The 24194-nt window shown below is 55.5% G+C and overlaps 4 protein-coding genes across 4 annotated transcripts; 1 reads left to right on the top strand and 3 right to left on the bottom strand.

The window, feature by feature from the left end:
• Positions 1 to 414: 414 nt before the first annotated feature.
• PHYSODRAFT_559218 (hypothetical protein) lies at positions 415 to 1532 on the top strand (the record flags this gene model as incomplete). The annotated part of the gene is made up of 4 exons (XM_009529026.1): positions 415 to 700; positions 791 to 897; positions 978 to 1264; positions 1358 to 1532. The coding sequence occupies 4 exons, from the start codon at positions 415 to 417 to the stop codon at positions 1530 to 1532; spliced, it is 855 nt and encodes a 284-aa protein (XP_009527321.1).
• A 73-nt stretch (positions 1533 to 1605) lies between these two features.
• On the bottom strand, positions 1606 to 7123 carry PHYSODRAFT_346320 (hypothetical protein; the record flags this gene model as incomplete). Its single annotated transcript, XM_009529027.1, has 7 exons — positions 1606 to 4602; positions 4927 to 5240; positions 5310 to 5430; positions 5525 to 5627; positions 6322 to 6793; positions 6863 to 6916; positions 6990 to 7123. The coding sequence occupies 7 exons, from the start codon at positions 7121 to 7123 to the stop codon at positions 1703 to 1705; spliced, it is 4098 nt and encodes a 1365-aa protein (XP_009527322.1). The 3' UTR covers positions 1606 to 1702.
• A 138-nt stretch (positions 7124 to 7261) lies between these two features.
• Positions 7262 to 11005, bottom strand: PHYSODRAFT_501549 (hypothetical protein; the record flags this gene model as incomplete). Its single annotated transcript, XM_009529028.1, has 5 exons — positions 7262 to 9072; positions 9181 to 9825; positions 9943 to 10174; positions 10238 to 10318; positions 10385 to 11005. 5 exons carry the CDS (start codon positions 11003 to 11005, stop codon positions 7262 to 7264), a joined length of 3390 nt encoding a protein of 1129 aa, XP_009527323.1.
• Positions 11006 to 19835: 8830 nt separating this feature from the next.
• On the bottom strand, positions 19836 to 23777 carry PHYSODRAFT_497918 (multidrug resistance protein ABC superfamily; the record flags this gene model as incomplete). The annotated part of the gene is made up of 5 exons (XM_009529029.1): positions 19836 to 21611; positions 21717 to 22400; positions 22497 to 22760; positions 22812 to 22895; positions 22959 to 23777. 5 exons carry the CDS (start codon positions 23775 to 23777, stop codon positions 19836 to 19838), a joined length of 3627 nt encoding a protein of 1208 aa, XP_009527324.1.
• Positions 23778 to 24194: the final 417 nt, after the last annotated feature.

Here is a 24194-nt window from a genome sequence, read left to right on the forward strand (position 1 = left end):
GGCCCGTCGTCGGGGTTTAATCCTCCGGTTGGGTCCACCACGAACCCGCGCGCCCCCAGCATGAACTCGGCTTCGGCCAAGGCTCGACAGCCGAAGATACGCTCACCCCGCCGCGTTGAGTGTGTGGGCTTGGGAGACCGACGAGCAGATGAGCAGATGCCCCAGAAGCTGCTCACCACGACGTAGAACTTGACCTCGTTCATGGTCCCGGTTTGGTAGCGAGAGTCTGTCTATTCTTATGTTCGTAAATAAACTATAGGAGACGAACTGGGACGCGGTTGATCCAAAAAAAGGTATATCTAATTTAGATCTATCACACTTCCTCGTGTACACCACCTCAACTTGACGTGGCGAACAATCCGAGCCCCTATCCTTTTATCCTTCGTGTTGCCAATTCGTCTGCACCCTAAAACCATGGAGGAGCAGTTGTACGCGCTGGTGCTGGAGCTGTCGTCGCCCGAGCAGCGCGAGAGTGCGCTGCTGGAGCTGAGCAAGAAACGCGAGGAGTTCCCGGAGCTGGCGCCCATCCTCTGGCACTCGTTCGGCACGGTGGCGGCGCTGCTGCAGGAGATCGTGGCCATCTACCCGCTGCTCTCGCCCCCGCAGCTCACGGCGCACGCCTCCAACCGCGTGTGCAACGCGCTGGCGCTGCTGCAGTGCGTGGCCTCGCACTCGGAGACGCGCACGCACTTTCTCAATGGTACGGTTAGGCTAGTGCTAACCTGCAGGTTAAGGGGAAGGATAAGGAGGATAAGGTAGTGCTAACCGTTGTTGCCTTTGTTGCATGCAGCGCACATCCCGCTGTACCTGTATCCGTTCCTGAACACGGTGAGCAAGAATCGCCCGTTCGAGTATCTGCGGCTGACGAGTCTCGGCGTGATTGGCGCGCTGGTTAAGGTAAACTTAAAGAGTTTGAGGGGTGTTGCACTTTAGAGAGAAGGTTAAGCTTAACTTAAAGTTGTGTTGCTGTTTTGTAGATTGACGACTCGGACGTCATCAACTTCCTGCTGCAGACGGAGATCATCCCGCTGTGCCTCCGCATCATGGAGGCCGGCAGCGAGCTGTCCAAGACGGTGGCCACGTTCATCGTGCAGAAGATCCTGCTGGACGACATGGGGCTCACGTACATCTGCCACACGCCCGAGCGGTTCTACGCCGTGGGCACGGTGCTCAGCAAGATGGTGGCGGTGCTGGTGGAGGCGCCTGCCCCTCGCCTGCTCAAGCACATCATCCGCTGCTACTTGCGCCTCTCGGACAACCCGCGGTACGATACGCACAATTCTAAAACTTTTCTACTCATGGTTAACACTATCCTAACCTTTTCTTGGTTATGGTAATGCTTATTGTGTTGCTACAGAGCGAAGGAGGCGCTCCGTCAGTGCTTGCCCGAGGCTCTGCGTAACCACACGTTTGACGAGGCGCTCAAGGAGGACGCCACGACTAGCCGCTGGCTGGCGCAGCTGCTGTACAACATCAGCACGGACGCTAGTGTGGGCGCTGGGGCGGTCCAGGGAGCACGTCTCTCCAGTTAGGCTGGCCAGTGCGGCGGCATGACAAGGACGTACAGGTAGACTGGAGCTAGGAAGACAAGAGCAAAGAGTGACGAGAAGACCAGAAACAGATATTTTTCGCAAATAGTGACCAAACCTACAGAACGGTCCAAAGAGGCCGCGTTGCTTCGCGGCCCAAAACTAGCAGCAGCCTAGGGGGCTGGTACCAGGGTCTTGATGATACTGTTGTACAGTGACGCGTACACGCTCTCGTTGTGCTTGGCCAGGTGACGCAGCACTGAGGTCGCTTCGGTGATCTCGGCTGCAAACGGAGCTAGCGACGGGTGCAGGTCGTTCGAGTTGCTTCCCTTTGAGAGCAGCGCAGTCTCGAATGCACGCGCCGCACGCGAGAAGAAGAGCTTGAAGACAGGGTTGTCGGCAGCGAATGAGCCGAGCAGACGCTTCTCGAGAGCTTCGAGCTCCTGTTGAGCATATTCACTTCGGGAGCTCTCTAGCTGACGAACGTCCTGGGTCGCTTGGGCTGCTAGCTGCGCACCGGAAACACCAGGAGAACGAAGCAGGGTGCTCAGCTGCTGGCCAACTGCCTGGAAGAACCCTACAGGTGTAGTCAGACTGCGACGAGCTACGTACTCCTGCACCAGTGCCAGGAGACTCGACACAACAGCGATGCGGTCAAGTACATCACGCCAGGCACGGATTCGAGGAATATCCAGCTCGAAAGTCTCGGGCCAAGCACGTGAAGCGGTACCATCAATGTGCTTCTCCACGAGGGACCAGATACTCGCGCGCACAAATCGCTCAAAAGCAGCCCCATCGTAGCGTGCCAGTCGGCTGCGCTCTGCATCATTGACCTCCGAGCGAGACAGATAAGCTTCCAACTCCAGACCCAGCCACTTCACAGTCATGGGGAAACCCGCCTCAAAACTTCCTGCTTCGGCCAAGCGCGCTTGAAGTTGTCTCTGCTCATACTCGACGCCGTGCCGCTGCAGATAAGCACCCAGGAGACCCAGGTGCGCGTTAAGTACATCGCTGCGTAGCTCATCCACTTTATCCAAAGCGAACGCCAAAAATGCCACCAGCAACTGTACCGGTGTCATGACTCCAGCTGCAATTCGCTGGGCCCAGTCGGAGCGGAATCCACGCGTGGACTCGGCTCGGGTCGGAGCCTCGGTTCGCTCAATAGCATCCAGGACACCGTTGCACCGAGCTTGAATTGCGTGAACGTTTCGCATGGGGTCTTGCATCAGCTCTCGCAATTGGTCCGGACGCAATGCACTGTCCACTTGGTCTGCCAGCGCCGAAAGTCCCGAGCCTAAACCTGCGCCGCTTCCACCTCCCAAAGCATCCCGAAAGGTAGTCCGGAGCTCTTCCGTACGAGCCAGAAGCGTCTCTACATCGTTTGCTTCGATCACGCGGTCCCAGAACGCCTTCGTCATCGCTTCTCGAACACGGACCGCCATCGCCGCCACCGACTGCTTCGATGCCACGGCCGCTGCAGACGCTTCGACATCTTTATCCCGAGGAATCTGGAACTGCGGGTTCAAAATCAGCTCGTGCACCAGCTTCCGGTCAGCCAGTAGAGCCTGGTTCACACTCGGCGGAACTGCGTTCGACGTCTTGCTTTCCGGTTCGTCATCGCCCTGCATCTCCTCGTCATCATCCCCCTTCTTGCCCTGATCACCTTCATCACCTGAATCTATCGGCGGGGATGAAGACAAAGTCGTGTCATCATCGGACGAACCATTATTGCCTCCACCACTTGAACCTGAACCCGATACGCCGGCCCCAACTGACTGAGCGCCAGCATCCTGCTCCTGCTTAAGGCTCTGCCCCAGCTCCTCCACCTTCTGCTTCGCTCCATCCCTTCCCAGCAGTCTCTCCAGAGCCCTTTGCATCTGCATCAACTGCCCTTGCGTCTGTCGCAGCAGCTCGTGTACTCCGTCCACGCCGTTCTGTGCCTCCTGCGCCTGCGTCTCATACTTCCTCTGCACCAGCATCAGCTCCCTGTACGACGCCAGCAACTCGTTCGCCAGCCGCTCCGCGTCCCTCGCCTTCCAGCGTGCGAAAGCTTCAATGTAGAACGCGAACCTAGCCGAGAGCCTCGACACGCACTTGGTCAGCTCCTGGGTGCTCTGGAACCCATCATCCTTCACCTTTAGACACTGGGACAAGCTCTTCATCTCGCTCAGAATCACACTCGCTGCGTAGTGCAGTCTCATGGACGGGTCCTGGCCCATGATCTCGTTCGGGTGGATCGAGATCATGCCGGCCATCATCAGCACGCGGAAACTTAGCCCTCCTCCATTCGGCGAGGCGGGGAGAGGGGAGGCAACTTTCCGCACCTCCTCCGCAGTCAGCACCTTGAGCAGCCTCTGCGCCGCCTGCACCACGGGGCGCTGCTGCAGCAGCGTCATGCACTGCTCGAAGCTCGCCGTGGCCATCTGCCCCCAGCACTTGACCACCTTTGCCACGTCCTGCTGCACCTGCCTCAGCGCCGCCGCCGTCTTGCGGCTCGCCACTTGGCGCCGGAACCAGCGCTGGATGAACTTGGCGCGCGCCACGCGGTCCTTGACGCTCTCCACACTCTGCCAGCGCGCGCTCAGGCGGCGCACGCGCTGCTGCGTCTGCTGCTCGCGGCGGCGCGCGGCGTCGTCCAGCTGCCCCGCGAGCGCGCGCCGCGCCCTGGCCGCGCGGTCGCTCTGGTCGGCGCGCACGAGCTCCACCTTCTCCGAGATGAGGTCGGCGCGCTGCTTGCACTGGAGTTGAAGCTGCTCCAGCTGCTCGTGGCGGCGCCTGGCGGCCTCGTCCAGCTTCGAGGCGGAAAATTGGCGGGTGCGGCGCGTCTCCTCGTGCCGCTTCACGCGCATGCCCCTGGCCACGTCCTGCGCGTGCTGAACGCGCGCGCGCGCCCGCGCGGAAAGTTGCCGCGTACGCACGGCGCGGACCTCGGCGGCGCGCGCGATGCGGGACTGCAGCTGCGCCTCCAGGTCCGACGCCGACGCCGGCGTGCAGCACGCGAGCCGCGAGCGCGCCTCGAGGCGCAGCTGGCACTTGCTCTTCTGCTGGTTCACCATAATAGAGGGCGGTAGCGCTGCGGCCGACGGCGCGAGTTCGAGAATGAAGTTGGGAGAAACATGAAGAGGTGTGTTCTTAGGTGGGACGGGGGTCGTGGAAGATTCTCTGGCGTAAAGTATGGGAGGAGGAGGGGTGTCGGCGAGGAGATGGGGCTAGGCGACTCGCCTCGAGGTAAGGAATAATCAGATTTTGATGTGGGGTTGGATAGGCATCTGAAGCCAAAGAAGCTGTGGGTGTACTTTGTTTTGTCACTATGAAGCTGTGGCGTGGGCTTCTGCCAGCGAGAATTGCACTTTGACGCGGAGGTTTTTGCCTAAAGGCATCATGACTCCGTTCTCACTGGGTTGGATGGCAATGTCTTGGTCGCCTTTTGCCGCCTTCTTTTTGAAGTCCTGCAGCACCTCCATGAGGGTTTCAAAGTTGCGTCGTTCTTGGATGGTGGCGTGATACATGAGGTAGTCGCCCACTGACATGTCGGAAGTGTCGAGCTCGGAAGCTGCGTCTGGAGATACTCGTTCGGGTTGGGAGATCTCGGTAGATTTAGGGGAGGTTGGTGGCGGAGGTTGAGCCGTCAGCATTTGTTTAATCTCGGACTTCGTATCGATGGCTGGTGGAGCTGTAACTTTAGGCGTCCGGTGGCATTCATTGACAAACCTGCAGCGTACATCATGGAAAGGTTAGAAAGACTGGAAGGTCAAACTGTTTAGGATTGTAGCGACGTACACAAGGAACTCGTGATAGTGCAGACGCTTCGGTGAGCTGTTTGTAGAGGACCGCAGGAAGAGCGACGTGACCTGTGCTGCCTCATCCACGGTCAGCTTCAGAACAGCAGAGCGACCTTGAACTGCGCGAAGAAATGCTGGTGAGATCAAGAATGCTTGCGTCAGTGTGTGATAATGGAGAGATTTATAGTTGGGGGGTACATGTGCACTACGTACCATCAGTTGGAAGTGCTCCTTTCATTGAGCCATGCAGCTTCTTGTCGAACTTCTCGAATCGATGTAGTAGAAACCGCAGCCAGTCCGCAGTGGGGACCGTAAGCTTTGACAGCAAGTTGAGAACAAGCTGTTTCAACTCCCGCCGTCCCCGAGAGCACTGCGGATTTTGCCCATAGCGTCTAGCATCAGAATCAGCACCGGCTCGAGTCAGGCATGTTTGGGTGATAGATACTCCACGGAATGTTGTGCTTACTGAAGAAATGCTGTGTAGTTGATCTGATTGTCCGTCGAGCGGGGAAAGCGTGAGAGCATGCCATTCAAGAGCTCGGGGTCAATATTTATTCCGCACTTGCCAAGTATACGCGGGAACTCTGGGCGAAGGACAAGCGTTAGTAACTGGTAAACCTCACCTCCAAAACGAATCTGCAAGCGCACCTTCTTCAGGTAACAATCCAGTGTTCTCGAGATCAATTCCTTCTGCGATTTCGAGAAACCTTTCGGCACCTGTAAACACACTCCGAGGGGTATCTCCAACTTGGTTAGAACTTGGAGTCGAAACGCTGCGTGCGGCAAGTGGAGAGCGAAGAAACTCGGTGAGGCGCTTTTCGGCTGTTAGAAAGACGGACCCCAATTGTGATGTTTTTGAAGATGACGGTGGCTTTGGCCGTTCATGCTCCGTGTCGGATTCTGACAGGGAGTCATCGCTACTCAAGTTGCAAATACGTCCTAACTGGTACCGCAAGACCACCAATTAGTTGAAAAGTGAGGGTCTGGGTGGGAAAATGTACGCGGATTACCTGCTCGTAGTCGAGAACGTCTTCTGCCTTCCCTGTGCTCTGCGCTCGCAGTTGTTCAAGCAGCAACTCTCGTTCGGGTCGTGTCAATGGGCACTTTAGGCGCTGAACGAACTTTTTCATGAACACGTTTGCGTCCAAGTAGCCATCACCTGCAACATCCAGGCGGTGAAGGGCGTTCTGAATCCCGTGGTACCCGTCGCTATCGTCGCCCACAACTCCACGGATGAGTTTGTGGCGAACACTCTCCATGAGCAGCCGCTGAGATTCCAATCGCTGGTCAATCCGCATCCGAGCTTGCTCTCGCTGTTGAAGCTTCGTGGGGCTACGAAGTTTTCGCTTCGATGGAGATTGCCGACCAGACTGTTGCTGCTGTTGCTGGAGTATAGGGGGTTGCTGAAGAGCTTTACAGAATGCTGTATAGTCGAAACCCTTGTTGGCGGTAGGAAAACGCGCCAAAAGCTTCTCGACATCACTGAATTCCACAGCGAATGTACGATTAGCCCTCAGTCATAGAACAAACTTGCAGGTATCGGGGTCTTACATTTTCTTTAAATCCTTCGGGGACAGAAATTCGCGGAGCACCGACTCAAGTTCACTTAGAATGAAATAAAAAACAAGTTTAGCTGCACAGGGAATGACCGTCACAAATGAAGCCATACGCGACGTACGCGACATTCTTCAATTGGCCTTTGCCACTCCTGTCGATCTCCTGGAAAGCTTGGTAAACCTCATCCAGTTGGTGCTCATCATCGCCTAAAAGGACATGAAGCCGCAGCAACTGGTGCTCAATGGGTTTCTCCATGGGTACGAAATAGTGACAATGAGCTCAACAAGCACGCTGCGAGTAGATAATTTAAGAGTGAAACTCCAGTTTATACAATAGTGCGCCATCTTATAATAATATTCTCAAACGTTTAACTTAGTAGTTCCGACCCCCTACCTACGGCAGGACGTTCTTGCTTGAGCTCACAAGGGACTTGAACACACCGCCCTTAACTTGCAGCAACGCCGACGGCGTATCATACTCCACCACCTCCCCTCCATCCAGCACCAAAATCTTGTCGCTGTCCATGATCGTCTCGATGCGGTGCGCGATGCACAGCACCGTGCAGTCTCCGCCGCCGAAGCTCTCCTTCATCGTCTGCTGGATGAGCTTGTCCGACTCCTGGTCCACGTTCGCGGTGGCTTCGTCCATCACGATCACCTTGCTGTCTCGGATCAGCGCGCGAGCGATACACAGCAACTGACGCTGACCCACAGACAGGTTCTCGCCCTTCTCGGCTACCTCGTAGTCAAGACCTTTGCCCCACCCAGCCACTGTATCGGACAAGTGCACCTTGCGGAGCACTTCATGCAGCTCTGCGTCACTCTTCTCAGCGAAGGGGTCGAGGTTCATTCGCAGTGAACCACTGAACAGCATCGGGTCCTGCGGGATGATGGTCAGCTTGGTCCGGAGCTGGTGCACAGTGATAGTGGAGATGTCCACCCCGTCGATGAGAACGCGGCCAGTCGTTGGAATCTCCACGACGCGGAACAAAACGCTCATGAGCGAGCTCTTGCCAGACCCAGTGCGACCGCAGATGCCGACCTTTTCACCACTCGCGACGGAGAAAGATACTCCCTTTAGTACGAGAGGGAGGTCGTCACGGTATCTCATGGAGACGTTCTCGAAGACAACCGCACCAGTCCGGGGCCAGTCTTCTGGCAGAGATTTCTGATTAGACGCAGCCCGATCGTGTCCTTCCTCGTTGAGCGAGCCGTAGTGGGCGATGCGCTCGAAGCAGGTCATGCTGCTCTCAACTCGAGTCGAAAGCGTGGTCATCCGCTGGAAGCTGGACGACAGTTGAGACGCGTACGTGAGACTGAGGCCTGCCACCGCAGCACCAACGCTCGACTTCGTAGCAACGGCCAGCACCGCGACAACGCCAATGATGAGCGACACGAACCAGTCTGCTCGCATGTCGAACCACCTCGCCGCCGTCTGCGAGAGGAAATAAATCTTCATGTTGTTGTTGAGCAGCTCCTCGCAACGGACGGCAAAAGTGTCCATCATCTTGAACGCGCGCACGGTCTCGATACCGGAGATCGTCTCGGACATCAAGTTTAAGAACGGTGACCTGGTGACACCATCGAGACGCTTCAATTCCCGAGCCGAGGACTGGTAAACCTTGGCCGCAAACCAGCAGCCGTACCCCACCGGGCAGTAGATGATCAGCACGAACGGGTTCACCGCCGCACAGACGATGAACGAGGACAGCACCTGTAAGACGCACAGCAGCAGCCATAGAGCCCAGTACGGCAGCGGGTTGTCCACCTCGTCCAGGTCTCTCGAGAATCGGTTCAAGATCCTCCCGATGGGGGTGATGTCGAAGAAGGTGGTGATCGGGGCCGCTATCACTTTGCGCAGATGCTTCAGATGGATTTTCACCGAGCAGGTCATGCAGATCTCCATGAAGAAGATGCAGCGAGCGAAGACCAGGAGGGCGGCGCCCACAACAACCCCCACGTAGACGGCCAGTGAGTTGTCCTGACTCAATGCGATGGAGCCTTGAGACCACTGACTCAAGAACCAGTCAGAGAAGAAGAGCGTGACCTGAGCCACGGAGAACAGCAGTATAATCGCACCGCAGAGGTACCAGCCATTCCACTCCGAGGCGGCCAAGTAGTCGATGTACGTCTGCAGCTGAACCGAGCCGACAAGTCGGTCCTCTTGGGCGATCAGCTTTCCGGATGGCTCCTTCTTCGTGTTGGCTTTCTTGTCACCACCAACCACGACGATAGCTTGCGATGGCTTGTCAACTTGTTCATGAAGAATCTCTTCATCATAGTGCTGACTCGCAATGTTGCTTCGAGAGCAACGCGACCGCGGAGAGTTCAGTAAAAACGAGAAGTCTGCTTGCACTTCAGCCAACGGACCGTCTCCCACGATCTTGCCATCGGACATCACGAGTACACGGTCTGCGTACTGCAGCAAATGGTAGTGCGAGTTCAACACCAACAAGCGCGTCTTGCCCTGCGCGATGCCCACCAAGCCATCGGAGAACACAGCATTAGCCACGTGGACGTCCAGCGCACTCAGCGGATCATCCAGCACCACGAAGTCACATTTGCGAGCGCGATACATAGCACGAGCCACGCTGATTCGAGCCTTCTGACCACCGCTGAGATTGATACCGCGCTCGCCGATTTCAGTCTGATCGCCATGCTCCAGCATCTCGAAGTCCGTGGCGAGCTGACAAGCTGTAATCACACTGAAGTAGTGCTCTGCATCAAATGGTTCGCCAAAGAGGATGTTGTCACGAACGGTTTGGTTTTGGATCCATGCTTGCTGGCTCGCGTACGCTACGTCGCCTCGGACCGTACGAGTACCGTGAACTTGTTGCATTTCCCCAAGTATCGCGTTCACGAGGCTGGATTTGCCACTGCCGACTGCACCGACCACGACCGTGAGTGTCCCTGGCTGGAGCGTGAGATTGATGTTGACAAGTGTAGGCGTCGGTGCGTCTTCCTCCCACTGGAAATCAGCGTCTTCGAGTGAAACGATTGGTGAACCCTCACACAGTCCACCTTCGCTGGTGCTGTGAGCACTTTCTCCAGCAGCGAGGAAGTCGGACAAGCGACTGGTAGAGGTGACAGCCTCTGCGACCGCGACCGATGCATCAGCGAAGATGCTGAATGGGGTGCGGCAAGCGTTTGTCAGAGCCAAAATCACGAACGTCGTCGCGACATCCAGTCTACCGCCGAGCAAAATGGTAGCGGTGAAGCACACCAGATTCAGCAACGTCGGCGCCAAGAACATGAGCACCGTGTTGGCGAGCCGCAGTCGGTTGTACTTCCGCAGCAGAGCGATCTCCTTTTCTCGGATTTCGTGGATCAGCTCGTTCACGAAGCCTTCCCACCCGTATAACTTGACAACTCGAATGCCCTGAAGCATCTCGTTCGTCACCTTCAGGCGGTTGGCACTGATCCGTGAAATCTGTCGACGGTAGACGCCAATCTGCCTCGACAGGACAAGCGCTCCCTGGATAATGAGCAGCATCGCTGCCGACACCGCAACCGCTACAATAGCCCCCATCTGAGTGCCGATGAGAACGCAGACAGCAACCAGCATCAACGGGGCGACGATGCACCACATCCCCAACTTGTACGCCGACAATACGCGATCGCTGTCGACCCCGATGAACGTGACGATCTCCCCCGTGTCCATGGTACGTCTCGCAGTCGCCGAGAGCCGAAGAATCTTCCGGAAGGCGCTGTTGATGACGATCATGCGGGCGTTGCAAGCCACTCGAGTTGTGAGGAACTGGCCTGCACTCACCGTCGTGGCGCCACAGAAGGCAGCGCAGCCCAGAAGCACCGCGAGTGCGTACCCGGAAGAGATTCCGAGGGAGTTCTCTTCGCCCTTCATGTTGTTGAGAATGGCCTTGATGATGAACGGCTGGAACAGCATCAGCCCCGCACTCGCGAGGTGCAGCACGAACGCGATCCCCCACGTCCGCTTCACGCTCTCCCAGATCGCGTTGTTCACGTTCGGCCGCTTCGCTTGATTCGCCTGCGCGGTGTGAAACCTGTCGAACTTCTCCTGCAGTGGACGCGCTTGGTCGGCGGTAGGAAGATCCCAGACACAAGTCTCGTCCAGCGGAGACGCGTAGCCTCGCTTCAGGAGGGGCTGGATCCACCACATCGTTGCGACTGACAGAAGACTGGCAGTGTTGAGCGGGTTTTCCTTGTTCTGGTGAACTTCATCAAATGAGACTTCAGTCGGCACTCGCTTGGCGTTCCTGCTCGTCGAGACGGAGAAGTATTGGCTGTCCGTGCTGTCATCAGCCGCCTCAGAGATCGTTGTCGTCGCAGACTCGAGGATTTCGTTGCGCGGAGCCATCACTTCAGGATCTCAAAAGTACTCAAACTTGAAACCCGATGAACTAGTGCGAGCTTTAAGACGCCGGCAAATTCAGCAGTGAAGCGTGCCATGCTGCACGCGCGCACGCATGGTATCTGCTGGCAGAGATGGTAATCTCTGCCAGCAGGTACCTTAACTGGTCACACGTTTTGCTTGCGACTGCCAAGGCAGTAAGATGGAAGTTTTCGTACAGTGCAACAGCTACCGTCCTAATGCCCAGAGCTCCGTTTCGACCGCACGGTATCTCTGATTGCACTGTTCCCGTACGCGTAGTATCTGCAGTCGTTGGGCGCTTGCAGGTTGCGCCTAGGGACAGACCGACGTCTGCAAAGTGAAAAATAATGGATGGTCAAGTTGTGGTTTGCTGACGCCCTCTACTCAGCAACAATGAAAAAGAACCCGATTTCGCCCCCCAGGTTTTGTAACGTCTTAGCGATGAGAGCCGATCACGCACGCGACCAGCGTGTGCAACCTGTGGCGACCTTGCTCCCAGCCTGTCCTCCAGTTAGTTCATGGCCATTCTCGGCGCTGGAAGTAGCCCTGTCGAACACTGATAGTGAAACGTGGCATGAAATCTGAACTCGGCAGTGTTGCCAACCTGCTATGCTGGATGCCTTCAATCGAACCAAACCTGTGGCGGCCACAGACCTTATTGGGCCACAGTGTGGCCCGATAAAGCCTGAGCGATCGTTTGCATGTGCTATTAGCAGTGCTTCAAAAGTCCGAACGCTACGATAGTTTCTGGACTCCCGGGTAGTGTCGGCTTGTGCCTGGTGGCAACAATAACTCCCTGTGGTTTCATTCGCAACTCCACGACGCTCGGATGCTCTGAAGTCGATGAAGAAGAAGAAGAAGAAGTGGTCAATGCGGAGCCAGAAACCTGGGATGTGGATGTGCCATCCACAACAGAAAAGAAGAATGGGGACGAACTAGACCAATATCCTATCAAATGTCGAATATCTATCGAACTCAGTCCCATTTTCGATGATGCCTGATGTGGTTCCGATTGTTGCTAGATGGTAGTCTTTCGGTACGAAACGAACAACGAAAAATGCTTGATGTCGCCATCCCGTCGCGTGTAACGTATCCGAGATCGATTAAGTCAAGTAGGCTTTCCTGCAAAGTTGGTTCTGCGAACACTGAGAGCGAGGAGTTTTATCTGACCACTAACGCCATTCTGGTGCGACAGCGTCTTCAGTAGAATATCGAATTGTGTACAAATTCAACTTCGGTTAACTCCGGTAAAAAGATCACTAAAGACAGGATATCATTCCGCATCTAGAAAACATGTTCCAGCCCCGCGTGCCTTCGCCCAAGGTCTTGCGCAGCAGAAGTGGGGAAAACCAGAATGGCAGCTCACAAAAAATAGCGATGGTAACCTAAGAACATTACATTACCTACGAAAACGTTGGGAAGCTGAGCCAGGTAGGAGATTACTTATTATAGAACGTCCCAAGTTGGAGCATCCAGCCCAACCTCAGGCAACTTCTATCGCGCTGTGTGTTGGGCGGCTAGACTTACTAATTCGACTCCAACTTTTTGAACGTCTTAGAGTGTTTAATTGTCGTCGAGACCATCTACGGTGCAAGTGCAATGACAACCGTCGCCCCGCAGCTAGACCGAGTGGCCGACTATGGAGATTTACCTTCTTGGAGTACTAAACTTCTCAGTGCTTGGAAGCAGTTGCAGCTTAGCTACTTTGGCGGCAAGTATTCCATTCATCGCGCCATCGCTCTCGACGAGTACAACAATAAAACTTCTTTAGTGCATGTAGTTATGGTGTGTATTGGCACCCCATTGCCCATGGTTGCTCTGGTCTTCGCACAGGAGTCGATCCCGCTTCAAGACCCAAGCGATGGATGGCGTGTGAGCTATGGATTGTGGATTCGAGCGGCCATTCTCGTGTGTGTTGTGATACAAGCACTGATGCTCCAGGCAACATACCTTATCGAGGGGTTTACAATATCGATGGGTCAGATATTCCTTCTCTGCGTCATTGTATCGGGCGGAGTCGTCGCCCTAGCAATGCTTGTGGCGGAGTACCTGGTGTTTCCAATCCCGTTCTTCATTTTAGCCATGCTTCTCCCGTTCTACCTCGTGCTATGTGTCACCTTTCGATTCATTCTGGGGGCGAGTGCTATTCGTTTTTTACTGTCCAAGCGCGATCAAGTGATCAGATTTGCTGTCATGATCGCTTCTCAAACGACACCGGCAGTCATTTATCCTGTGTACGAGATGCTGTTTCGCCGTTCAGAGGGGACTCACTACCAGCTCCCCGTCATTTTGCTTCTTCCAGTTATAAAGATCGCCTTAAAGAACATCGTGCTACGATGCTCTGCAGACCTGGAGGATATGGTGCCCGAGACTGTGATCTTTACGGTGGACTATTTCAACGCGATCTACATTTCGACGTGCATGCAGAGTGCGTCATCCGTTGCTGCAGTTTCAGCCATGATAATAACGGATCTACTGCAAACAATAATTATGCTGTACGGATTGCAGCGCCGTACTATCGATTGTGTCTCAACTTTTCACCAGGCGGTTGGCCTAGTGACAACTTGCTGGTTATCCTTTGCTGGTTATGTCGACACCAGCAAGGGTTCGAGAGGCAGGATTGTCTCGGTCTTCGCTGGCGCTCGTGCTTACCTCATCGAGTTTCTGAAGACGGCCAACGCGTTCTCGACCGACTAGGCACAGTCCCCAACATGATAAAAGAGTCTCATTCCCAGTCTACACGGACTGTTTTGGTTGGCCCCAAGCATCCGAATCTACCTCGACGCAGTAAGTCGTCAGCCCCATCTACCTTCCGTACTATTTTCACGCTGCGGAAAAGCCTCCGTACGATTTTTCCAAGCTCATTCATTGTGCAAGCTCAAAACGATAAAGTATTGCGCGATACGTTGGGGATCTTCTTCATGACAGAGTGTCTTGTCACAACTGCGTACTTGGAGACGTTCGTTCCCTTATTTTACTGCAGCTACATGCTCGTGATGGTTCATTTCCAGAGTGCCCAATATCACACTGAGATGGCACAAGTCACAAGTGAAAACGTAGGATCCACTGTACTCCCCGTGTTCATGTTCGGGTTACTACAAGTCGCTTCGTTTTGGGTGCTGGCAGTGGTGATCAAACGGAATTGCGGGATGCGGGCGCTGTACCAGCTCGCGTTCATGCTGGAGACACAGATGGTTTTAGTCCAGAGCAAACTCGTCTTTTGGGTGATTGTCATGCTGTGCTTCAGAATCAAGCACTTCGGTGAGTACAGTCAAGATACTCTGCATTTAGCGTCAAAATTGTATTGCTTACTTCTCTGCTCTTACTTTCATCTTGCAGGGGTGGACTTCACGTTTCAGTTTCTGCAATTCTAAATCATAAAACCTGGTGCAAAGTATCAACCACTTTTTGATTCAAGGGTTATAGTGCAAGCTCACAAGATACGAAGCAGTCGCTTCGAATGCAACTAAGCTGGGCACGATATTAATCATCACAGTACTTGTCGAGTCCTGCTACGTTTGTTGCCGTTCGAGCTCGCGGCAGCTAATTGATCTGGTGCACTTTGTACGCATTTATATATTCCACTATTATTATTATAATACCACTAACCACTAATACCACTATTAATAGTGGTAGGAATGGGCTCCGCAGCTTCATCACGCGCGCTCGCCGGTACCATATTGGTACTATCGTTGCCAAGCTGCTCACTGGATTGTGCGTGAAGACATTCTGCTGTGTCACAGCCTGTGTGCGCTTCTAACGGAAATGACCGAATAATACCCCGGGCACTATTTATTAGTACCCTCCCATTTTCAAAACAAATATGCTAAATTATGGATATTACGCAGTATTTCATACATAAACATGCTTTCGACAATAAATTCATAAATATATACTTGATCTTTGTATGGAATTAACATTGTAACCCTGGGATACACATTGGGTTACGTTTTAGAGGGTACTATACGGGTAAGGGGTATTATTCGGGAATTTACGTTATTATTTTAGCTGTTAGCAAAATTCTGGTGTAATACGTGTAGGACTCCGAAAACCACACACGAGCATTTTTTATGGATCCGAAGTGTATTTTGGAGTGTTATTATGGCGTAAACTTCACAAAGCACAAGGTCAGAGACTGCGCCGGCCAGGAGATCACCACTACAAATCGGGTGTGCAGGAGCGGATCCGTGGCGCTTTGCAGCTCGCAGGCTGATAAGGCCGCTGCTCTCGAACGCTAGGGCGTCCGGGCAGGAACTTCGAGACTCCCTTCCTTCGTGGTCCGGGCTCATACCACACGCGCACTCCAGGGTATCCATCCGTTACTGGCATGCGACCAACCATTCCGGGCGTGGCGCAGAGGTAGAGCCGCCATGCCAGTGGTGGTGTGCTGTTGTTCTTCCTCAGGCAGAGAGCCGACAGCTCCCAGGACGCTGTGAACGATGAAGGACGTTGGGAAGTGCAGTTGGAGTATCCCTGCGCGAGGCAGACGCTACACGGTTGATGCTTATGTTTTGTGGCATTTTTTTCCTTATTACAGGGCGGGCTTACCCTTTCCTTAATTTACGCTAAGCCACGCAGGACTAGCAAGCATCACACCTGTTCAAGCTATCCAACGACTTTGCCCGACTTCACAAGCGACTGGAACACGCCGCCCAGCACTTGCAGCAACGCCGCCGAAGCTCTCCTTCATCGTCTGCTGGATGAGCTTGTCCGACTCCTGGTCCACGTTCGCGGTGGCTTCGTCCATCACGATCACCTTGCTGTCTCGGATCAGCGCGCGAGCGATACACAGCAACTGACGCTGACCCACAGACAGGTTCTCGCCCTTCTCGGCTACCTCGTAGTCAAGACCTTTGCCCCACCCAGCCACTGTATCGGACAAGTGCACCTTGCGGAGCACTTCATGCAGCTCTGCGTCGCTCTTCTCGGCGAACGGGTCGAGGTTCATTCGAAGTGAACCGCTGAACAGCATCGGGTCCTGTGGGATGATGGTCAATTTCGTCCGGAGCTGGTGCACAGTGATAGTGGAGATGTCCACACCATCGATGAGAACACGGCCAGTCGTTGGAATTTCCACAACGCGGAACAACACACTCATCAAAGAGCTCTTGCCAGACCCAGTGCGACCGCAGATGCCGACCTTCTCACCACTCGCGACGGAGAAAGACACTCCCTTCAATACAAGCGGGAGGTCGTCACGGTATCTCATGGAGACGTTCTCGAAGACGACACTTCCTGTTCGAGGCCACTCGGCTGGAAGAGAGTCAGTGTTGACGGGGAACGACCTGCTGCCTTCTTCGTCCAGCGAGTTCTCGCTTGTAGTATGCGATACGTTCAAAGCAGGTCATGATCTGCTCGACTTGCGTCGTCAAAGTTGTCATCCGTTGGAAGCTGGATGTGAGTTGAGCAGCGTACGTGAGGCCCAAGCCCGCGACGGAAGCTCCAAGCGTTCCCTTCATCCCAATCGCTAGAATTGCGACGGCTGCGATGATCACAGAGACCAGCCAGTCCGTTCGCATTGCGAACCACCTAGACGAGGTCTGATAGAGCAGATAATACTTGGAGTTCTGGTCGAGAAGCCGTTCGCAAAGGGCCGAGAAGACCTCAGTCATCCTGTACGCTCGAATGGTCTCGATACCTGACAGCGTCTCCGAGACAAGGTTCAAGAACGGGGAGCGAGTGGTGCTGTCGAAGCGCTTCAGCTCGCGCGCCGATGCCTGGTACACTTTAATCGCAAAGAGGAACGCCCAACCAACGGGCACGTAGATGATCAACACGTACGGGTCGGCCGCGGCGCATACGATGAATGCCGAGGCCATCTGAAACATCATCAAGAGCATCCACAACGCCCAGTACGGGAGGGGGTTGCCCACTTGGTCGAGATCGCGAGAAAAGCGATTCAGGATGCGGCCCACGGGCGTCACGTCGAAGAAAGTCGTGACTGGCGCGAGAAGAACCTTCAGCAGATACTTCGAGTGGAGCTTCCCGGAGCACACCATGCAGACTTGCATAAAGTACGTACAGCGGATGAAGACCAGTACGGCTGATCCAACCACGAGTCCTGCGTAGATAGCGAGAGAGCTCTTGGAAGACAGATCGAAGTTGCCCTTCGACCATTGACTCAAGAACCAGTCGCAGAAGAAGAGCGCAACTTGCGCCACCGTGAACAGAGCGAAGATGACCCCCGCCAGCACGTATCCATTCCATTCCGAAGAAGCCAAATAGTCCACGTACGTTTTCAGCTTCACTGACCCCACCAAACGGTCTTCTGCCACGATGAGTTTGCCCTTAGAAGTAGCGTCTGGGGTGAGTTTTGCGTCCGCTTTGGAGGAGGCCGCGGACTTTCTCTCCGAGGTTTGGTGCTCTTCGTCAGCAGTAGCAGTAGCAATAGCAGTAGCAGTAGCCGTGTCCTCTACCGGTTCATCCTTCTCGCCGGTCGCAGTCACCAAGAGGGGGAATTCTTTCTCCAGCTCTACCAAAGTGCCGTCACCCACGATTCGGCCGTCCGACATCACCACCACGCGGTCTGCGTACTGCAGCAAATGATAGTGCGAGTTCAAAACCAACAATCGCGTCGTTCCCTGCGCAATACCCATCAGACCATCCGAGAACACCGCGTTCGCCACGTGCACGTCCAGCGCGCTCAAAGGGTCATCCAGCACGACGAAATCGGACTTACGAGCCCGATACATCGCGCGCGCGACGCCCACGCGAGCTTTCTGGCTGCCACTGAGGTTGATCCCGCGCTCGCCGATCTCTGTCTGATCTCCGAGCTCGAGCATCTCGAAGTCCGGTAATAATTGGCATGCTGCAACGACGCGATTGTAATGCTCCGCATCGTACGGCTCGCCGAAGAGGATGTTGTCACGCACGGTTAGGTTCTGGATCCACCTTGTTGGCTCGCGTACGCGACGTTCCCGTGCACAGCGCGAACTCCCCGTACTTGTTGCATCTCCCCGAGGATGGCGTTCACGAGGCTGGACTTGCCGCTCCCCACTGGACCGACAACCACCGTAAGTGTTGCGGGCCCTAGCTTCAGGTTGATACTCGACAGCGTGGGCGTCGGTGCGTCTTCCTCCCATCGGAAATCGGCATTCTCAATTGAAATGATTGGCGCTTCACCCGTCGCGAGCTGCTTCGGGGTGAAGTCGTCTTCAATTTCTCCAGAAGTGAGGAAGTCCGACAGTCGGCGCGTGGACGTGATGGCCTCAGCGACAGCCACGGAGCTGTTGGCGAAGATGCTGAACGGCATCTTGCAGCAGTTGGTCAGAGCGAGAATGACAAACGTGGTCGAGACGTCGGGGCTGTTTCCCTGCAGCACGTACACCACAAAGCACACGAGGTTGAGGATCGTCGGGCCGAGGAACATCAGGATGGCGTTCGCCAGACGAAAGTAGTTGTACGTGCGCATCAGCGCGACTTCCTCGTCGTGGATAGCGCGGATGACGTCGCTGATGGAGCGTTCCCACGCGTAGAACTTGATCACCCGAATGCCCAGCAGAACTTCGTTCGTAAGTTTCACGCGATTCGCCCCAATCTTCGAGATGCGTCGACGGTAGACGCCAATGTTCCGGGACGAGGTGAAGGCCCCCCAGAGGATCCCGGCACTCACCACAGCCACTGCAAGCCCCACGTACGCCCCCATTTGAGTACTGACCAGGATGCACACGGCAATCAAAATGAGAGGGGACATGATGGTCCACAGTCCGAGTCTGTAGGCCTCCATGACCCTCTCGCTGTCAACTCCAGCGATCGTCACGACCTCCCCGTTGTTCATCGTCCGCCTCGCTGTGGCCGACAGACGAAGGAGCTTCTGGTACGCGCTGTTGATGACGACCATGCGCGCGTTGCACCCAGCCCTCGCAGTGAGAAACTGCCCCGAATTGATCGCTGTGGCCGCGCAGAAGGCCACGCAGCCGAGCAACACAGCTAGAGCGTAGCCCGAAGAGATGCCGAAGAGGTTGCTCTGCCCCTCCATGTTCTGTAGGATGGCCTTGATCAGGAACGGCTGGATCAGCACCAACACCGAGTTAACCGAGTAGCACGCGAGAGCCGTCACGTACGTGTCCTTCGTAGCCTGCCACAACGCGAAGTTGACGTTCGGTCGCTTCGGAGTCGCCTTCTTCTTGTGGGCCTTGGTCTTGATCTTCTCAGCTTCCGCCAAGTACGCTGCGTCGAAGCGTTCCTGTAGGGGGTGGGCCTTGTCCACCTCCGGGAGGTCCCACACGCTGTCTTCGTCCAGGGACGACTTGTAGCCGCGCATCAGCATCGGCTGCAGCCACCAGATCGTCGCGATGGACAAGATGTTGGCAGTGTCCAAAGGATTGCGGCGACTCTCGTCCGGTACCGACAGGGTCGAGGTCGTGTCATTGCTCACTCGAGGCGTCTTGACCTCGCGATAGCTGGCATCGGACTCATTCAACCGACCTTCGGACGGCATTTGGGGCTCAACTGACGAATCGAACTGAGCAACGTGCGGCTCTGCTAAGTGCACCCCGTCTCAGATACTTTGGGATCCAAGAGGAGTGTTCGCGTTCATCATATCGAGCGCTGTGAAGGCTCGTTTCTGATTACATAGCAAGGAGTTCCTAGAATCTTCAAAATCTACAATGTATTATTATTCCAGAACACCAACGACTTTGCCGGACTCCACAAGCGACTGGAACACACCGCCCTTAACTTGCAGCAACGCCGACGGCGTATCATACTCCACCACCTCCCCTCCATCCAGCACCAAAATCTTGTCGCTGTCCATGATCGTCTCGATGCGGTGCGCGATGCACAGCACCGTGCAGTCTCCGCCGCCGAAGCTCTCCTTCATCGTCTGCTGGATGAGCTTGTCCGACTCCTGGTCCACGTTCGCGGTGGCTTCGTCCATCACGATCACCTTGCTGTCTCGGATCAGCGCGCGAGCGATACACAGCAACTGACGCTGACCCACAGACAGGTTCTCGCCCTTCTCGGCTACCTCGTAGTCAAGACCTTTGCCCCACCCAGCCACTGTATCGGACAAGTGCACCTTGCGGAGCACTTCATGCAGCTCTGCGTCACTCTTCTCAGCGAAGGGGTCGAGGTTCATTCGCAGTGAACCACTGAACAGCATCGGGTCCTGCGGGATGATGGTCAGCTTGGTCCGGAGCTGGTGCACAGTGATAGTGGAGATGTCCACCCCGTCGATGAGAACGCGGCCAGTCGTTGGAATCTCCACGACGCGGAACAAAACGCTCATGAGCGAGCTCTTGCCAGACCCAGTGCGACCGCAGATGCCGACCTTTTCACCACTCGCGACGGAGAAAGATACTCCCTTTAGTACGAGAGGGAGGTCGTCACGGTATCTCATAGAGACGTTCTCGAAGACAACCGCACCAGTCCGGGGCCACTCCGCAGCTAGCGAGTCCTTGTTGCTGGCTACACGCGTGTATCCTTCTTCATCGAGAGAGGCGTAGTGGGCAATGCGTTCGAAGCAGGTCATGATGTTCTCCACCTGAGTCGTCAAGGTGGTCATGCGCTGGAAGCTGGAGGTTAGCTGCGACGCGTACGTGAGGCCCAAACCTGCAACCGCGGCTCCCAAACTGGACTTGGTCGCAATCGCTAGAATCGCCACCGCAGCGATAATCACCGACACCAGCCAGTCCGTTCGCATTGCAAACCACCGCGAGGACGACTGGAACAAGAGGAAGAACTTGGCGTTGTTGTTCAGCAGCTCTTCGCAGTGAGCGGAGAACTGCTCCACCATTTTGTAGGACCGCACCGTCTCAATGCCAGAAATCGTCTCCGACACGAGGTTCAAGAACGGAGAGCGGGAGGTACTGTCCAGGCGCTTGAGCTCTCGCGCAGAGGACTGGTAGATCCTGATTGCAAACATGAAGGCGTAGCCCACAGGGATGTACAGGATCAGCACGTACGGGTCTGCAGCGGCGCACACGATGAATGCCGATGACATCTGGAAGATGTAGAGCATCATCCACAGACTGAAATACGGCAGCGGGTTGTCCACTTGGTCCAGATCTCGCGAGAATCGGTTCAGGATCCGACCCACCGGAGTCACGTCGAAGAACGTGGTGACTGGGGCTCCCAGCACCTTACGGATGTAGTTGAAGTGCAGCTTGCCTGAGCACCGCATGCAGATCTCCATGTAGTACACACAGCGGATGAACGTCAAGATCAAAGACGCCACGACAATCCCCACGTAGACAGCCATCGAGTTCTTCTGACTGAGGTCTACAGCGCCCTTGGACCATTGACTCAAGAACCAGTCGCAGAAGAACAGCGAGACTTGGGCAACTGTGAACAGGATGAAGATCGTTGCGGTTAACACGTAGCCATTCCACTCCGACGCAGCCAGGTAGTTGACGTACGTTTTCATCTTCACAGAGCCGACTCGTCGATCCTCCTCCGCGATCAGCTTCTTAGGCGTCTTGCTCTTCTTTACGTCGGCTCCTCCTTCGTCCTTTGTTAACGCAGCTTCAATCGTACGCTGCTTCCCTTCATTCTTCACTTCTCCTTGCTCTGTGTCTTCCGAAGCATCAGTTATTTTGCCTCGTGGTGAGGTCGCAAGGAAGGAGAACTCGCCTCTAAGCTGCTCCAGAGTGCCATCGCCAACGATCTGTCCATCCGACATCACCAACACCCGATCTGCGTACTGCAACAAGTGGTAATGCGAGTTCAAAACCAGTAATCGCGTCGTTCCCTGTGCAATACCCATCAGACCATCCGAGAACACCGCGTTCGCCACGTGCACGTCCAAAGCGCTCAACGGGTCGTCCAGCACCACGAAGTCAAAGTTACGAGCGCGGTACATGGCTCGAGCGATACCGACGCGAGCCTTCTGGCCGCCGCTGAGGTTGATGCCACGCTCTCCAATCTCCGTCTGGTCGCCTTGCTCCAGCATCTCAAAGTCCGGTAGCAATTGACACGCTGTGACCACGCGACTGTAATGATCCGCGTCGTACGACTCGCCGAAGAGGATGTTGTCACGCACGGCTAGGTTCTGGATCCAGGCCTGCTGACTCGCGTACGCCACGTCGCCGCGCACTTCCCGCGTTCCACGCAGTTGGTGCATTTCACCGAGGATGGCATTGACGAGGCTGGATTTGCCGCTGCCGACGGGCCCGACCACGACTGTGAGCGTTCCAGTTTTGAGCGTGAACGTGATGTTCGAGAGCGTTGGAGCTGGCGTATCCTCGACCCACTGGAAGTCTGCGTCTTGGAAGGATACGACGGCTTTGTCGTGCTCCAGATTGAGTTCGTGCGTGCGTTCTTCCACTTCCCCTGACACCAAGAAGTCCGATAGGCGGCCGGTTGAGGTGATCGCCTCCGACACAGCCACCGAAGCGTTCGCGAAGATACTGAAGGCCATCTTGCACGAGTTTGTGAGTGCGAGGATCACAAACGCCGTCGCCACGTCCAGGGTGTTGCCCAGCAGGATGTACACGAGAAAGCAGACCATGTTCAGGATCGTGGGCGCCAGGAACATGAGCACGGCGTTGGTCAGCCGCAAGTAGTTGTAGCTCCGCATGAGCGCCACCTCTTCGTCTCGAATCTTCCGGATGGTCTCGTTAATGGAGTTCTCCCAGGCGTAAAACTTGATCACGCGGATGCCCAGCAGCACCTCATTCGTGAGTTTCACTCGGTTGGCGCTGATCTTGGAGATCCGCCGCCTGTAGATCCCAATGTGCTTGGACGTCATGAAGGCTCCGTACATGATGGCGACGCTCGTGACAGCGACCGCCAGCCCCACGTAGACCCCCATCTGCGTCCCGATCAAGATGCACACCGCGACCAGGATAATAGGCGAGATGATGCACCACAACCCAATAGTATACGCCTCCATGACGCGCTCGCTATCAACCCCCGCCAGCGTCACGACCTCTCCGCTGTTCATCGTGCGTCTCGCCGTCGCACTGAGTCTCAATATCTTCTGGAAGACGCTGTTGATCACCACCATGCGGGCGTTGCAGCCCGCTCTCGCAGTCAGGAACTGGGCCGAATTGATCGCTGTGGCGCCGCAGAAGGCCACGCAGCCCAGAAACACGGCCAGACCGTAGCCCGACGAGATGCCGAACAAGTTGCTCTCGTCCTCGAGGTTCTCAAGGATGGCCTTGATCAGGAACGGCTGCAGCAGAGTGAGCGTGGCGCTGACCATGTAGAGCGCCGTGGCCACCGCGATCTTGTCCTTGGTGGCTTCCCACAGCGCCACGTTGACGTTCGGGCGTTTCTGTTTCTTCTTGTTCTTTAACTTGAGTTCTTGTTTGGTCCATGAGTCATCGAATCGTCCTTGCAGACGACGAGATTGGTCCTTCTTGGGTAAATCCCACACGCTGTCTTCAGTTAACGGGGACTTGTACCCACGCCAGAGCAGCGGCTGCAGCCACCAGATCGTCGCGACCGACAGCAAATTGGCCGAGTCCAGCGGACTCGCCTTGTCCTCTTCAGGCTGCGGCGTTCCGTCATCAGCGCGCTGGGTGGTCGTGGACGCCCCGCGCGGACTCCGGAGCTCGTGGAAGGCAGCGGACGCCGCGTCCGGCTCCGCCTCCGCGGCGCGGTGCTGTGGGGGCATGTATCTGCGGCAGTATCTGTCTCCCTATGTCCAAGCCTACACTTGAGCCCCTGGAGGGTTCTGGGAAAGTGAGGAGCTCCCCCATGCTCCCCATCGTCTAACGTTGCGGGGTGTGCCACTATTCAAAGCCTTGTTTGTGCGCCGTAAAACACCAGTCGAACACAAGGCGCCTGCCTCAAGTGCACGACGGCAACGAAGGCAAAAGCACTGGCTCCGCCTTGCCCATCCATACCTGGAGCCAAAAGAGAGGAATTGCAGCGGCGGCGAGTGCGTGTTAAAGTTGACCAGCACCTCGAGAAAAATGTTTCGAGAAGGGAAAAAGGACAACTGGACCATCTTGAAGTGTTACAGGAATAAAGAAACAATAAAAGGTGGGCGATTTGGGCACGCGTGCATCGGCCTACTTCGCTGCACGTG

Source organism: Phytophthora sojae, assembly GCF_000149755.1.
Source record: "Phytophthora sojae unplaced genomic scaffold PHYSOscaffold_4, whole genome shotgun sequence".
Taxonomy (NCBI): Eukaryota; Oomycota; class Peronosporomycetes; order Peronosporales; family Peronosporaceae; genus Phytophthora; species Phytophthora sojae.